Raw genomic sequence first — 12780 nt, 5'->3', positions numbered from 1 at the left:
TCTGGACCTTGACAAAAAATAACTACCGCAGAGCTAGACCGGGTCTGTATGTGTGCATAATATAAAAACCCTGGCCTTGAAAATGGATTTATATGATCAATAAAAGCAAAGCAGCCTGTAGTGTGTGAATACATCAAAGCTGGGTCTTTTTCTTTCGCTGTTTGGGTGCTTAATTGCAATAATGCTTGTTATTGGCAAACAGCCCAGGTAGATGTAGATGGAATCATTTTGCTCTGTATCAAAGAGGGCAGTAGCAAGTGAGTATCTCATTCATTTATCAGTTGTATTCACTTTGAAGGTCAAGTAGTTCTGTTTCCCTGCTTGGCCTTTTATACACTAATTTCAGGTTGCTCTGCAGGCAAGGTATTCAGCTTGTAGCTTTATCTCTAAATGGGTTTCCTGTACTTTCCAGATGTGCACGCTTTCTCTCGTGACTTTTCTATAGGGGTTAGGATAACGTTGCCACCAACAGAGTTACCACCTCAGAGTTACGAACACCAGCGTTACAAACCGACCCGTCAACCACACACCTCGTTTGGAACTGGAAGTACGCAATCAGGCGGGAGATAAACAAAAAGAGCAGAGACAGTACAGTACGGTGTTAATTGTAAACTAAAAATAAGGGAAAGTTAAAAAAAAATTTTGGCAAGGTGAGGAAACTGTTTCTGTGTTTGTTTCATTTAAATTAAGATGGTTAAAAGCAGCATTTTTCTTCTGCAGAGTAAAGTTTCAAAGCCGTATTAAGTCAATGTTCAGTTGTAACCTTTTGAAAGAACAACCATAATGTTTTGTTCAGAGTTATGAACATATCAGAGTTACTAACCACCTCCACTCCCATTTTAGATCGGGGGAGAAAATCTGGGATCTTGGGTTCTGTTCCTAGCTCTGCTTCGTGAAATTGGACAAATCACATACGACTTGTGTGTTTAGACAAGGGCTACCGCTTTAACTACAGTGATACAGTTCAAGCTGCACAGCCTTGGTGTGGACACAGTTATACCAGTATAAAGGTGCTTTATACCAGCATAGCTTATTCCCCTTCCCTGACAGGAACAACATATACTGGTATAAGGCATCTTGATACAGCAACACTAGGGCTTTTGTCCAGGTATAACTATTTTGGTGAAAAATGACACCCCAACCAAAATAGTTATACCAGTGCAAAACTTCCAGAGCTGGCCTAAAGTGCTCTATGTGGCTGTTTTTTTTTAAATCTCTCAAATTGAGACCATAGTACTTACCTTTTCTAAAGTGCTTTGAGATCCTTGCCTAAGTGCAGAGGGTCAGCGGCTATGGTTGATGCCCCCTGGAATGTTGCTAGAAGAAGTGTAAGTCAGGGTTTGATGTAGTCACCCCTTACTGGAGAGAGCTGTCTCACTTCATCCACGCTCATGCATCGCACCAGGGAACATGGAGAAATCACCAAGCCCAAGTCTCCTTTCATGCTTACATAAATCCCAGTTGAATTCCTCTAGATTTGCACTGGTGTAGCAGAACAAAACACGTCCCTCTGGGGATCGCTCCACTGGCTGGTTGTGGAGGCTTGCCTGCCCAGGTCTAGCCCCCATATGAGCACATTTTCTAACCCGGCATCTGAGTGTGCTCATTGCTCTGTTTTAATAACAGAGTCTATGGGTGTCTGAGAATCTGGGCCGCCAGATGGAATTTGTCTTCGTTCTGCCGAGAACCAGGCTGTCTATTTACTTGCATGTTGGCAGTGTTAATTAAGCATCAAATCTTGTTGTTACTACATAGCCACTGAAGCAATCTAATCAAGTTGGGTTTTGAAGCCTGAAGAACGGAGGTGGTTGTTTTGGGAGTCTTAACTGTGACGTCGGGTGAACTTGTCATTGACTGGCACAAAGCCTGATGAGAATAGGTGTTATCTGGGCTTTCCTCTGCTGGGCTTCTCCTCTGCTTAGCTCTGCTGATGCATCTCAGTCCTGACCTCTACCCCAGCCCTGGGTTCCCCATTCAGAGCTCTCGTGCTGGCCCACAGTCCTGACCTGCAGGCCCACTGCTATTCCAGCCTTGGGCTCCCCAGACACAGCTGATCCGATCCTCAAGGCTGCCCTGCAGTCCCCTCTTCTTACTATTCCTGTCCTAGGTCCCCAGAACCTTTCAGCTGGGCCAGCCTGTGGTGGTCTCAGGATCTGAACAGAGCCCTTGGCAGGTGACACCTCTCACCGTGTGTTCTCTGTGCCTCTGTAGGAGGATTGAAGACTGCCTGCCTCCTCTGGGGAGCTCCCCATCCAAGAGGTTCTCCCCCTCCAAACGGAAGCAGTACTATGTTAACCAGGCCATCCGCAACTCCGACCTCATCCCAAAGGCCAAGGGGCGCAAGAGCCTTCAGAGGCTGGAGAACAGTAAGGATCAAGCCCTTTTGTGCTTCATGCAGCCTCTTCCCCTTAAGCACTAAGCAGTCTCTTACCCCTGGGGTAGTCCGGTCTGTTTCCTTGGGAGCTGCTTGCAGCATGAGGGATGGCTCATGGTGAGTGAGTCTGGTGGAATCTGGCCCTGCCCGCACTTGCTCATCGCCAGGCTGTGTGCCAGGTACATAACTGAGATAGCTTGAAGCTAGTCACTGCAGAGGTGACTGCGCGGAGCCCTCTGGACAAACAGGCCAAGGCTTTCATAGGTGTCAAGTGCCTTTTGGGGTGGTGGGGTTGGGTACTCAACTTGAGAACTTTTAAAGAGGCCTGACTTCCAGAAGTGCTGAGCATCCACCCTGTGAAACCCAGCTCCATTTAAGGTGTGTCAGATTGCATGGTCACCTGTGCAAACCTTGGCCAATGTGCTGCTGCTGATTTAAAATGTCCCCTAATATATTTCCCTCTGATCTCCGCCCCTCTGTCTTCAGACTCCGCCCCTCCTGATGTATTTTCCTGTAGATTTTGCCCCTCTGTTTAATGACTTCCAAGGCGCTATCTTGACTAGTCAGCTAGCGATGGGTTTGCATGATGCGGTGGTGTGAAGCTGATCCCAGCTGTGGAGTGAGTGATCTTACCTGATGTGAGATCTGGTGGGGAGTAATGGGATGAAACTGAGGAAATCTCAGGAGAGGACAAGTTCAGAGTGGTCTGAGCTGTTCGAGGGAAGAACAGTCTCCCAGAGGACATGGTGGAGGCTCCAAACCTGGTTGGGACAGCTCCGGGAAATGTACTGTAGGGAACAATCCCGTATTGGGATTTGATGACTTTGAGTCTGTCATGTTGAATGTTTGATCCCTGATTTGGGAGGATGGGAAGGGGCTAAAAACAATTCCTGCTTATGTTTCCAGTGCAGGGCATGGCTCCTGGGTAGCTCTCCTTCCCCATTCCCCTTCTTTGTCCTGCCCAGCCCTAGCTCTGGTGCAGGTGTGTCTCTTGCTTTGTGTCAGCATTAGATCCCCAGGCTGGGACTCAAGCTGGAGTCGCTCCCAATAATCAGAAACCCTCTTGCTGAGAGCCGCTCTGCCTGGAGCTTCCGCTCCTTGTTTCTAAAGGGCTCTGTTTCCTAGCTCGGTACCTGATGACTCTGCTGGAGCGGGATGAATGTGGGAATGACGATGGGGAACTCACTCACTCTGCTGCCCCAAGCATCTTCACAGAGGCCTGCAACAACGAGATGTACATGGAGGTAGGTGTCGGGGGTGATCGTACCCGCTTCAGGCTCACGCTGGGAAACCTGGGCATAAAGTGTCCAGTAACAGTAACGCTTGGACCTCAGATCCTTGCTGTTCCTGCCAAGGCGCTGTAGGAACATTGGCTAACACTCAGCCTCCCGGTGCCGTAAGGAGGTGACTTGGCCAGGACTGCGCAGTGAGTCTGTGTTGGAGCCAGGAACAACACTTAGGAGCTCCTGGTTCCCAGCCTTGAGCTCAGCCCACTAGTCCATGCTGCCAGGGGGTCTAGCTGGTCGGAAAGTGATGAAGACTGGGGCCTCAAGGTTCTTTTAACCTCCCTGAAGCACTTCCATCCTGCCCTTCCCAGGGCACCTCATGGGCTCCTGAGTGGGGCGGGAGCCTTCGCTTCATATGCAATTAGCAAGCGCATCTGAGAGCCAAGTGCTGGCATGCAAATTAAGCACAATTCCTCATGCACCCTCCTTTGCCTTGGGCTGTGCGACTTCTCCAGGCAAAGCTGGCACGCGTGGAAAGATTGGTGCTCCCTTGGCTTTCAGGGGTCTTCCGTTTACTTGGGCTTCCTGTGGCTGGAGCAAGGCTCCGTATCCTCCCTCAAAAGCAGCGGAAATCCCTACCAGGAGACCTTTGGGCCAGACAATTGCAAACTCCTCTGCCTGGGGGAAGAGCTGTGATGTGCCTTCTCAGGCTTCCCTTGGGCAGGGGCCTTGGAGATGATCTCTAAAGTCCAAGCTCCTGGCTGTCCTATGACGGGTCTATCCTGGGGTGATCACTGGAGTATTTATAGATGGGGATGGGAGGCCATGTCTTCATGCACACTGGAGTCCCTTTTCTGTCCAGAAACAGCCTCCAGCTGATGGGACAGCAGGAGGGGGTGGGTTGACGTTGCAACAGCTAAGAAGCCAATTCCCTGGTCTATTTTGGGGGGTCAAAGGGTGGGAGGCAAGTTCCCTGGGGTGATGTAGACAGTGTGGCACATTGCCAAGCTCCCCGTCCATGGGCCCGTCGCAGCTGCAGGCGTGGCCTGTGCCAGGAAACCCTCAAGAGCCTGCACAATGAGCTGAACGGGGGGGGCTCGCCCCAGCAGAACTGTTAGCTTGCGAACGCAATGGCTTCCTCCGTTAAGGCAGTGAAATTGAGAGAGCTGTGAAGAAACTCAGTGTTTTAATGCTTGCTATTGACTCGCCCGGTCAGTGATGGTTTCTGTCTGCCTTCCTGCCCCCTGGGGCTGTATGACAAGCAGATGCTGCAGGGGCATCATTTGAGAAGCTCACTTAATAGAGGGCAGCTTTTGTTGGTCTCTCATCCCGGGGAAGCTAGAATCATTTCTCTGTGAGGAGATTAAATGGGTAATTAACTGGGGAAGGACTTCAGTGGCCAGGGCTTGGAGTAGGATGTCGTAATGAGCTGTTATGCCCACCACCTGCTTCACTGACTTAACCGCCCGGGATGCCCATTCATACCAGGTGCCTTGGGAGGGAGCGTGTCCTGCGAGGAACATTCTTCAGCGTCTCCAGCCCTGACATTTGAGACCTTCCCCAGGTGTGTGAGGCAGCCAATATGCGGGTGACGGCTGGAAACAAAAACAGCTGGTAGAACGTTGCTGTCCATGCTCTGCCTGGTGAATGATCACACCAGGTAAAGCCTTGGTGTGCCCAGCAAGTTGCCCAAGTTCATAGTGGAACTTGCGGTGTTTTAGTGACACTGCATCCCAACATGCAACGCTCCATCTAGGTCTGCAGAGACCATCTCTCCTGCACGGTGAAAACCACCTTCTGCTCCCTTGTCGGTCTTTTTCTGGTCTGTAGTTGGACCAAGCTTTAAAAATCATGTGGCTGGCTAATGTCCTGACTTGGAGGCTGCCTGTGGATGGAGCAGAGATACTGAGGCTTTGTGCATAGGAGCAAAAACTCCAGCGCCAAACTAGTTCCTGCTCAGGGTCTGGCTCAAAGGAGCTGTCAGTTTCAGGAAGTTCTCTATCAAAGCAAGCAGCACTTCCTGCTAAACGGGTGCTTGCTAAATCAAGGCTTGCCTCGCCTGGCCCTTCTCCATGCCACTTTTGACACTTGCAGCATCAAACAACTTGCTTCGTGCCTGATGTTTAACCCTGTGTGACCTGCAGTGCGCTGTCACTTCCATCAAAACAGGTCTCTTGCCAAACCTTCATCTTGCCGTTGGCTGGACAAGATGTAGCAATCTGCTTTGTAACAAGAAGTTTGGAAAGGTTTTCTTCTCTCTCCTATCTTAGATGTTTAGGCTTTTAACATTGCACGCAAACAGAGGCAGCTCCTAGGGGAGTGTCGGAAGGTGTAGCTGCAGACTCTGGGGTTGGAGGTAGCGGGACTTGGTGAGTGGCGTTTCGTCTGTCTGAAGTCTGAGTGGTGATGAGGGGCAGGGCAGAGCTGAGCTAAGCAGGGAGACTTGGCATAAAGTCACTTGAGAGCCATGAATGGAGGCACCTAACAGGACAGTTGCAGAGGGAGTTGTGAGAGGCGCTCTCCCAGGTGCAGCTCTACATGCTATTTTTAGGTGGCCAGCGGTAAACACGTGGTGGTGACCTGCTACAGATGTCATGTTTTCTTTCCTGCCTGAAGCCGGAAGGGACTTCCTGGGCAAGTTGGTGGCTGTGCCGGAGGAGAAAATTCTTAGATTGGAGGGGCAAGTAGAGACGCTACTGAAAATCAGAAGCTGAGGAGCTCCTAGACAGCCAGGCTCAGGAAACATCAGTACTCCAAGTTCAAGGAAGAAAGGAGCCGGCCACCAAGCAGTCAGAGACCGAGCAATATGTAATCACCAGAGGCAAGAGGTCACAGTGGCATTCTACACAGCTGGGGATAGATGAGGATGGGCAAGCTTGGACCACCAGAGCAGAGGACCAAGAGGAATTCCATGCTGCTAAAAGTTGTCAATCAATGTCAGGTCCTTAACATGGAAACTGAAGAAAATCTCTCAAGATCCAGCAGGCCCCAAGGAATGGAGAGATGTACAGGACACGCGTGTGGATGGCAGCTTAGACCAACCTGTCAGAAAAATCAAGCTTGTCCACAAAGTTCTCCAAAGGTCTGAGGAAGACAGATTATCTTTGCTGGGGATTCAATGCTCAGAAGGATCAGAACAACATTTTGCAAGGGACGAGCAGAAACCAGAATGGTGTGCTGCCTTCCTGGAGCCAAGCCCTGAGATGTCTCTCTAAGGCTGGATCGGATTTGGAACTCTGTGGAAAAGGAACCATTGGTGCTGGTTCATAGAGGCACTCATGATACCGTGTTGTGAGAGATCTCACTGATAGAAGATGTCTTCAGGGAACTTGGAAGCGTGCTGAAGAAGAGAAGTGTCCAAGTGATCTTCTCAAAAATCCCAGAAACAAAGGAGAAGGCAAGGCAGAAGATGCTGGAAGTGAACTGCTGGTTAGGTAAATGGTGTATGGTTTTGTGGAACATTGGACCACCTTCTATTGGAAGAGGGGGCTGTATAGTTTGCATGGCCTCTATCTTGGTAGAAGAGGAGCTGATTTTCTCAGGCACAGGCTGGCTTGAATGGTCAGGAGGGCATTAAACTGCTAACAAACAGGGAGAGTAAAAAGGTGGGAAGATACAAGCATCATTTAGTACAGAATCAGGATGCCGAGGACAAAAATTAATCAAGGGACCAAAGGACATGAAGAGAAGAAATTATTTAGTTGCCTGTACACCAATGCTAGGAGCCTGGGTAACAAACAAGAGGAATTGAAGTTGCTTATTCAGGAGCATACATTTGATCTAGATGGCATGACTGAAACCTTGTGGGATGAGTCCCAGGAGTAGAATGTTAAAATCAATGGTTCTAACCTATTTAGGAAGGATCAAGAGGGCAAAAAAGGGAGAGTGCACTCTGTCAAAAATGGCATTACCTGTTTTTGAGTTGCTGATAATGTGGAAGAAAACGATGTTGAATGTTTATGGATCAGTGTCTAACAGATAAAGCACCAGATATGGTATTAGTTGGTGTTTGGTACAGATCACCAAATCACACTAGGGAGCAGGATGACCATCTCCTTATGCACCTCCCTATAACGTACGTGTGTGTGTCGGGGAAAACTACGTGATCATGGGGGATTCAGTTTGAGTGACTCAAGCTGGATATCTCATGCTGTCAGTACTAAACCATCTGTGACATTTCTAAATATTATTGATAACCATTTCCTAACTCATAAAGTGTTGCATCCAGCTGGGGGGAATTCTACATTAGACCCCATCTTGACAGATCACAAAATTAAAAATTAATGGTAGCTTAAGTACAAGTGATCATGACTTGTTTAAAATGTGCAAACGGAATAAAGTCCAGACCATCAGTATATATATTTGGTGCTTTAAAAGATGCAGTTTCACAATGTGGAAGACAATTATGAGCCCAGTCATCTCCGAGGAAGAATTTAATAAAAAAAGAGTGAGTGATAATTGGAAATTGCTTAGAAAAATTTTACTAGATGCCCCAAAAGCCACAATCGAAGAAGGCTATATTGGTTAAAAACCCAGCTTGATTTAAAGGGGAGATGAAGGCAACTATAAAAAATTAAAAAATAAAATAAAAAATGAAAGGTTGATAGTAAAAAATATAAATCAGAAGCTAAGAATGGTAGAAAATTGATAAGGGAAGCAAAGGGACAAAAGGAGAAATATATGGCCAGCAGAATTAAGGACAATAAGAAGGAGTTGTTTAAGTATATTAGTAACAAAAAGAATCCTAACAATGATATTGGTTCATTATTAGATGGAACTGGTAGAATTGTCAATAATAAGGCAGAAGTGTTCAATAAATATTTCTGTTCTGTATTTGGGGGAGGGGGGTCCTCTCCTATCATAACACTCTTTCCATTCCACTAGTATCTCAAGAGGATGTTAAATAACAGCTACTAAAGTTAGGTATCTTAAAAATCAGCAGGTCCAGATAACTTGCATTCAAGAGTTTTAAAAGAGCTGGTGAGGAGCTCTCTGGACTGTTAATATTGATTTTTTTTCAAAAAGTCTTGGAACACTGGGGAAGTTCCAGAAGACTAGAATATTTAAAAAGGGTAAATGGGATGACCTAGGTAATGATAGGCCTGTCAGTAGGATATCGATCCAGGGCAAGATAACGTAGCAGCTAATACAGGACTTGATTTATTAAAGAATTAAAGGAGGGTAGTATAACTAATGCCATTCAACATGGGTTTACGGAAGACAGATCCTCTCAAATTAACTTTTTTTTTTTTTGAAATTACAAGTTTGGATGATAAAGGTAATAGTGTTGATGTAATACTTAGGCTTCTGTAAGACATTTGACTTAGTACTGCACTACATTTTGATTAAAAAAAAAGAAAACTAGAAAGATATCAAATTTAACACGGCACACATGAAGTGGATTAAAAGCTGGCTAACTGATAGATCTTAAAATGTAACTGTAAACTTTGAATCATGATTGAACAGGTGCATTTCTAGTAGGATTCTGCAGGGATCTGTTCTTGGTCCTGCGTGGTTTAACATTTTGATGAATAACCTGGAAGAAATTGTAAAATCCTCTCTGAACGTTTGCAGGTGACACACAAATTGGGGGAGTGGTAAGTAATGAAGAGGACAGGTCACTGATACAGAGCAGTCTGAATAGCTTAGCAAGCTGGGCCCAAGCAAACAATATGCATTTTTAATATGGCTAGATGCAAAGGTATACATCTAGGAACAAAGAACGCAGGCCATATTTCCTGGACGGGGGACTCTCTCCTGGGAAGCAGGGACTCTGAGAAAGATTGTGGGGGGGATGTGGATAATCAGCTGAACGTGAGCTCCTCGTGCAACTCTATATCCAAAAGGGCTAATACCATCCTGGGATGCATAAAGAGGGGAGCAGAGATGTTAGTTTACCTCTGTATTTGGCACTGGTGCAACCTCTGCTGGAATGCTGTGTCCAGCTGTGGTGTCCCTAATTTTAGAAGAGCGTTAACAAGCTGGGGAGGGTTCAGAGAAGAGCCATGAGATGGATTAAAGGATTAGAAAACACGCTGTATAATGACAGACTCCAGGAGCTCGATCCATTTAGCTGAACAAAGAGAAGGTTCAAGGGTGACTTGATCCTCAGTCTATAAGTACCTACATGGGGATGTAACAGGGCACGACTCACCCCTGCGGCGCCTCCTGCTGGCTGTCTGGGAATTCTCTTTTTACCAGCTCAGGAGCACCCTCTGCTGGTGTCTTGCCATCGCTGGCCCCCGTGTCCCTCCCGGACACTGGTGCCCTTTTACCTGGGGTGCTGCCCCTCCAGGCAATACCCCACAGATCTGGGTCTCCCCTCCCCAGGGAACCCCCCACCTTCTATCCCCACCTTACCACAGCCTATGGACTACTGCCAGTCCCCATCTAGCCCCCTTTCACTGGGGTCAACTGCAGTCTGTATAAGCCAGTTGTCATAGGCAAGGGGGGTTTGGACCCGCTGCCTCTGCCTACCCTTGGGCTGCCGTGTTGCAACCCCAGTACCCTCTTTTAGGCCGTCTGCCAGGCCTGCAGCCTGGGGCTTTTCCAGTCTGGAGCCTCCCAGCTCCTCTGGCTTTCCCCAGCACTGCCTCACCTCAGGTACCCTGGTACGCTCCCCAGCAGCAAGGCCCATCTCCCTCCACAGGTAGAGGAGACTCTGTGTGCTCCTGGCCCACTGTCCTCTTATAAGGGCCAGCAGCCGCCTGACTGGTGCATGGCCCCCAGCTGAGGCTGCTTCTCCCAATCAGCCCCGCTTTTCCTTCCCTGCCACAGCCCTCTCCCTGGGCTGTTTTAAGCCTTTTAAGGCAGGAGCAGGTGACCACCCTGCTACAGGGGAACAGATATTTAATAATGGGCTCTTCAAGCTAGCAGAGAAAAGTGTAACAGGATCCACTGGCTGGAAGTTGAAGCTAGACACATTCAGACTGGAAATGAGGTGTAAATTTTTAATGGTGAGAATAATTAATTGTTGGAACAGTTTACCCAGGATTGTGGTGGATTTTTTACCACTGACAATTTTTAAATCAAGACGAGATGTTTTTCTAAAAGCTCTGCTCTAGGAGTTATTTTGGGGGAGTTCTCTGGCCTGTGTTATACAGTAGGTCAGACTAGATGATAACAATGGTCCCTTCTGGCCTTGGAATCTGACCAATAGAATAGAGCATCACCTTGCTCGTGTGTGCTTTTTAAGGCAGAGAAAGCTGATCTCTCCCCAGCTTATCTAAGATCCAGGGGCAGGGCTGGTGCTGTGAGTGCAGGACTGAAACCAGTAATAAACCCAGTATGCCTGTAGCCTTTTATGATCAAAGTGTGGTGTGGGTTAGAAAGACTAATTAGCCTTTAGCTCTGAGATCAGTTGGATTTCATAAATGGCACCATCATTTCAGCACTCATCACATTCATTTAAAAAACCCATTAATAGGTTGGGTCCAAAAAAGACAGCAAACCTGCATTTCCTGCCCCCGAAACAATCTGGTGATCAGTGAACCGCTTGACCCAGACAGATGCATCTTGCGGAGAGTCCTAGAATATTCCAGGGGCCAGAGGAGCAAAGTCCAAAGCCCATTCTGAGAATATCCTGCCACAGGTTCCACTGCTTTCAGCCCCAGAAGCTGACAGCAAAACCTCCTGGAGGGGGATCACTGCCACACCAGGGCCATGCAGAACTTCTTGGATCAGAACTAACACCTTGAGCTGCTCCCAGAATGAATAAGTATCAAGTTCAGAGCCCTGGTGTTACGAGCTTCAAACTCTGATCCAGTATCTCTGGTGCGAACTCAGGCATTGTTACAAGGGCAGGGCTAGGCAGCCAAGGCTCTTCCTGTCAAGTAGTCTGTTCATCTCTGTTCCTTGCAGGCTGTGGATTTTCTAGGCTGCCCGAGGACTTCACTGAACAGATTGGCCCCATCTGACAAGCTCCAAGGACTGGGGGGGTTGGCTAGAGAGGCCGTAATTTATCCAAGTTTCAGGTGGTGCCAGGAGACTACGGCGTTGCATGTACCTGAAGTGGCCGAGTTCTGGTGACTGAATTGGAGTCCCCTGCACACGTCTACACTGAAATTGTGGTGTGACTTCCCTTCGCAGATCTGGAATGACTTCATGAACCGGTCTGGGGAGGAACAGGAGCAGGTCCTGCTCTACCTAGAGGAAGAGGCCAAGAAGAAGCACAAGAGGAAGCTCCCTGTTAAAGCAGAGGACACGTGGAAAGGTACTGAGAGGGGAAGGAAAGGCTGGACAGGGGTGACTTTGAATCTTGAAGTGGGTGTTACGTTCCCGGGCATCACCTTGCTGCCCCACTGCACCCTGCTCACATTTTCTCCTACATCACTCTGTGCCAGAGAAGCGCGACAACCTTCCCTCTCTGCTAAAAGAATCAGCAGGGACCTAGTTAATATTGAGCCTCAGTTTATCAGGTATGTCTGTCCGGACCCCACAGAGGTGAGAGGGGGCAGGTCATGCCACCCGGAGCTATGGGGGTAAGTTCATCCCTGTGCTGGTCCTGAGGCTGGTTCAGGACAGGGGGGAAGCAACTTGTCTCCCTTATTCCAGGCGTACGGGGCTTGCAGCTGCAGGGAATCACTGGGGTGACTGGCACAGCGTGCCTCTTCCTGTTCCAGATCCCTCTTGGCCAAGCTGCCCTCGGCATGCCCCTCCACTGGTGGTGCTCTGGTGGGGAAGGTTGCTGCCTCTTGTGCCCTTCACATGCTAAGAAGAGAAGATGCCTGGCTGACATCCCCACTGGGGCAGAGTTATGGTGACTTGTGCACCTTGTTTGAGGAGTGCGACCTTCGCTCTGCATTTGCCTGGTTTCTCCAACATTCATTCAAGTCCCTGGCTTGCGGCTACAGCTGTCTCATCCCTGAACAACACTGGGAATGCCGATTCTTTAAATCTGTTTCTTTGTTTCCTCCAGAGCATCCTGCTTACACGCCGAAAGAATGTTTCCAGCGCATCAGCCGCCGGCTTCGCACCACGCTGAGACGAGGCAGGATCCCCATGGTGAGACCCTGTCACGTCATTGGTCTGGTGACTGTCCAGGTGCCGGAAGCTCCCATCTAGAACTAGAAGTTTCCTATAGGGTCGGTAACCCACGTGCCCCTTCTATCCAGTGGGTGGAGCCAAGGCTTGTTCTGACTCTTCCTGGTGCGGCTGCAGCTTGCTACACGAGGGTATCTC

General features: G+C 48.5%; 1 protein-coding gene across 2 annotated transcripts in view; it reads left to right on the top strand.

The window, feature by feature from the left end:
* The window catches only part of R3HDM4 (R3H domain containing 4), a 31510-nt gene that overhangs the window by 9972 nt on the left and 8758 nt on the right, over window positions 1–12780 (top strand). For both annotated transcript variants that reach the window (XM_077805406.1, XM_077805405.1), the window contains 4 exons: window positions 2212–2366; window positions 3500–3618; window positions 11689–11812; window positions 12518–12603. In XM_077805406.1, the coding sequence (XP_077661532.1) occupies window positions 2212–2366; window positions 3500–3618; window positions 11689–11812; window positions 12518–12603 (484 nt within the window). The remainder of the gene's footprint in view (window positions 1–2211; window positions 2367–3499; window positions 3619–11688; window positions 11813–12517; window positions 12604–12780) is intronic.

Source organism: Eretmochelys imbricata, chromosome 25 (assembly GCF_965152235.1).
Source record: "Eretmochelys imbricata isolate rEreImb1 chromosome 25, rEreImb1.hap1, whole genome shotgun sequence".
Classification (NCBI taxonomy): Eukaryota; Metazoa; Chordata; order Testudines; family Cheloniidae; genus Eretmochelys; species Eretmochelys imbricata.
This window is presented reverse-complemented; position numbering and strand designations above follow the sequence as displayed.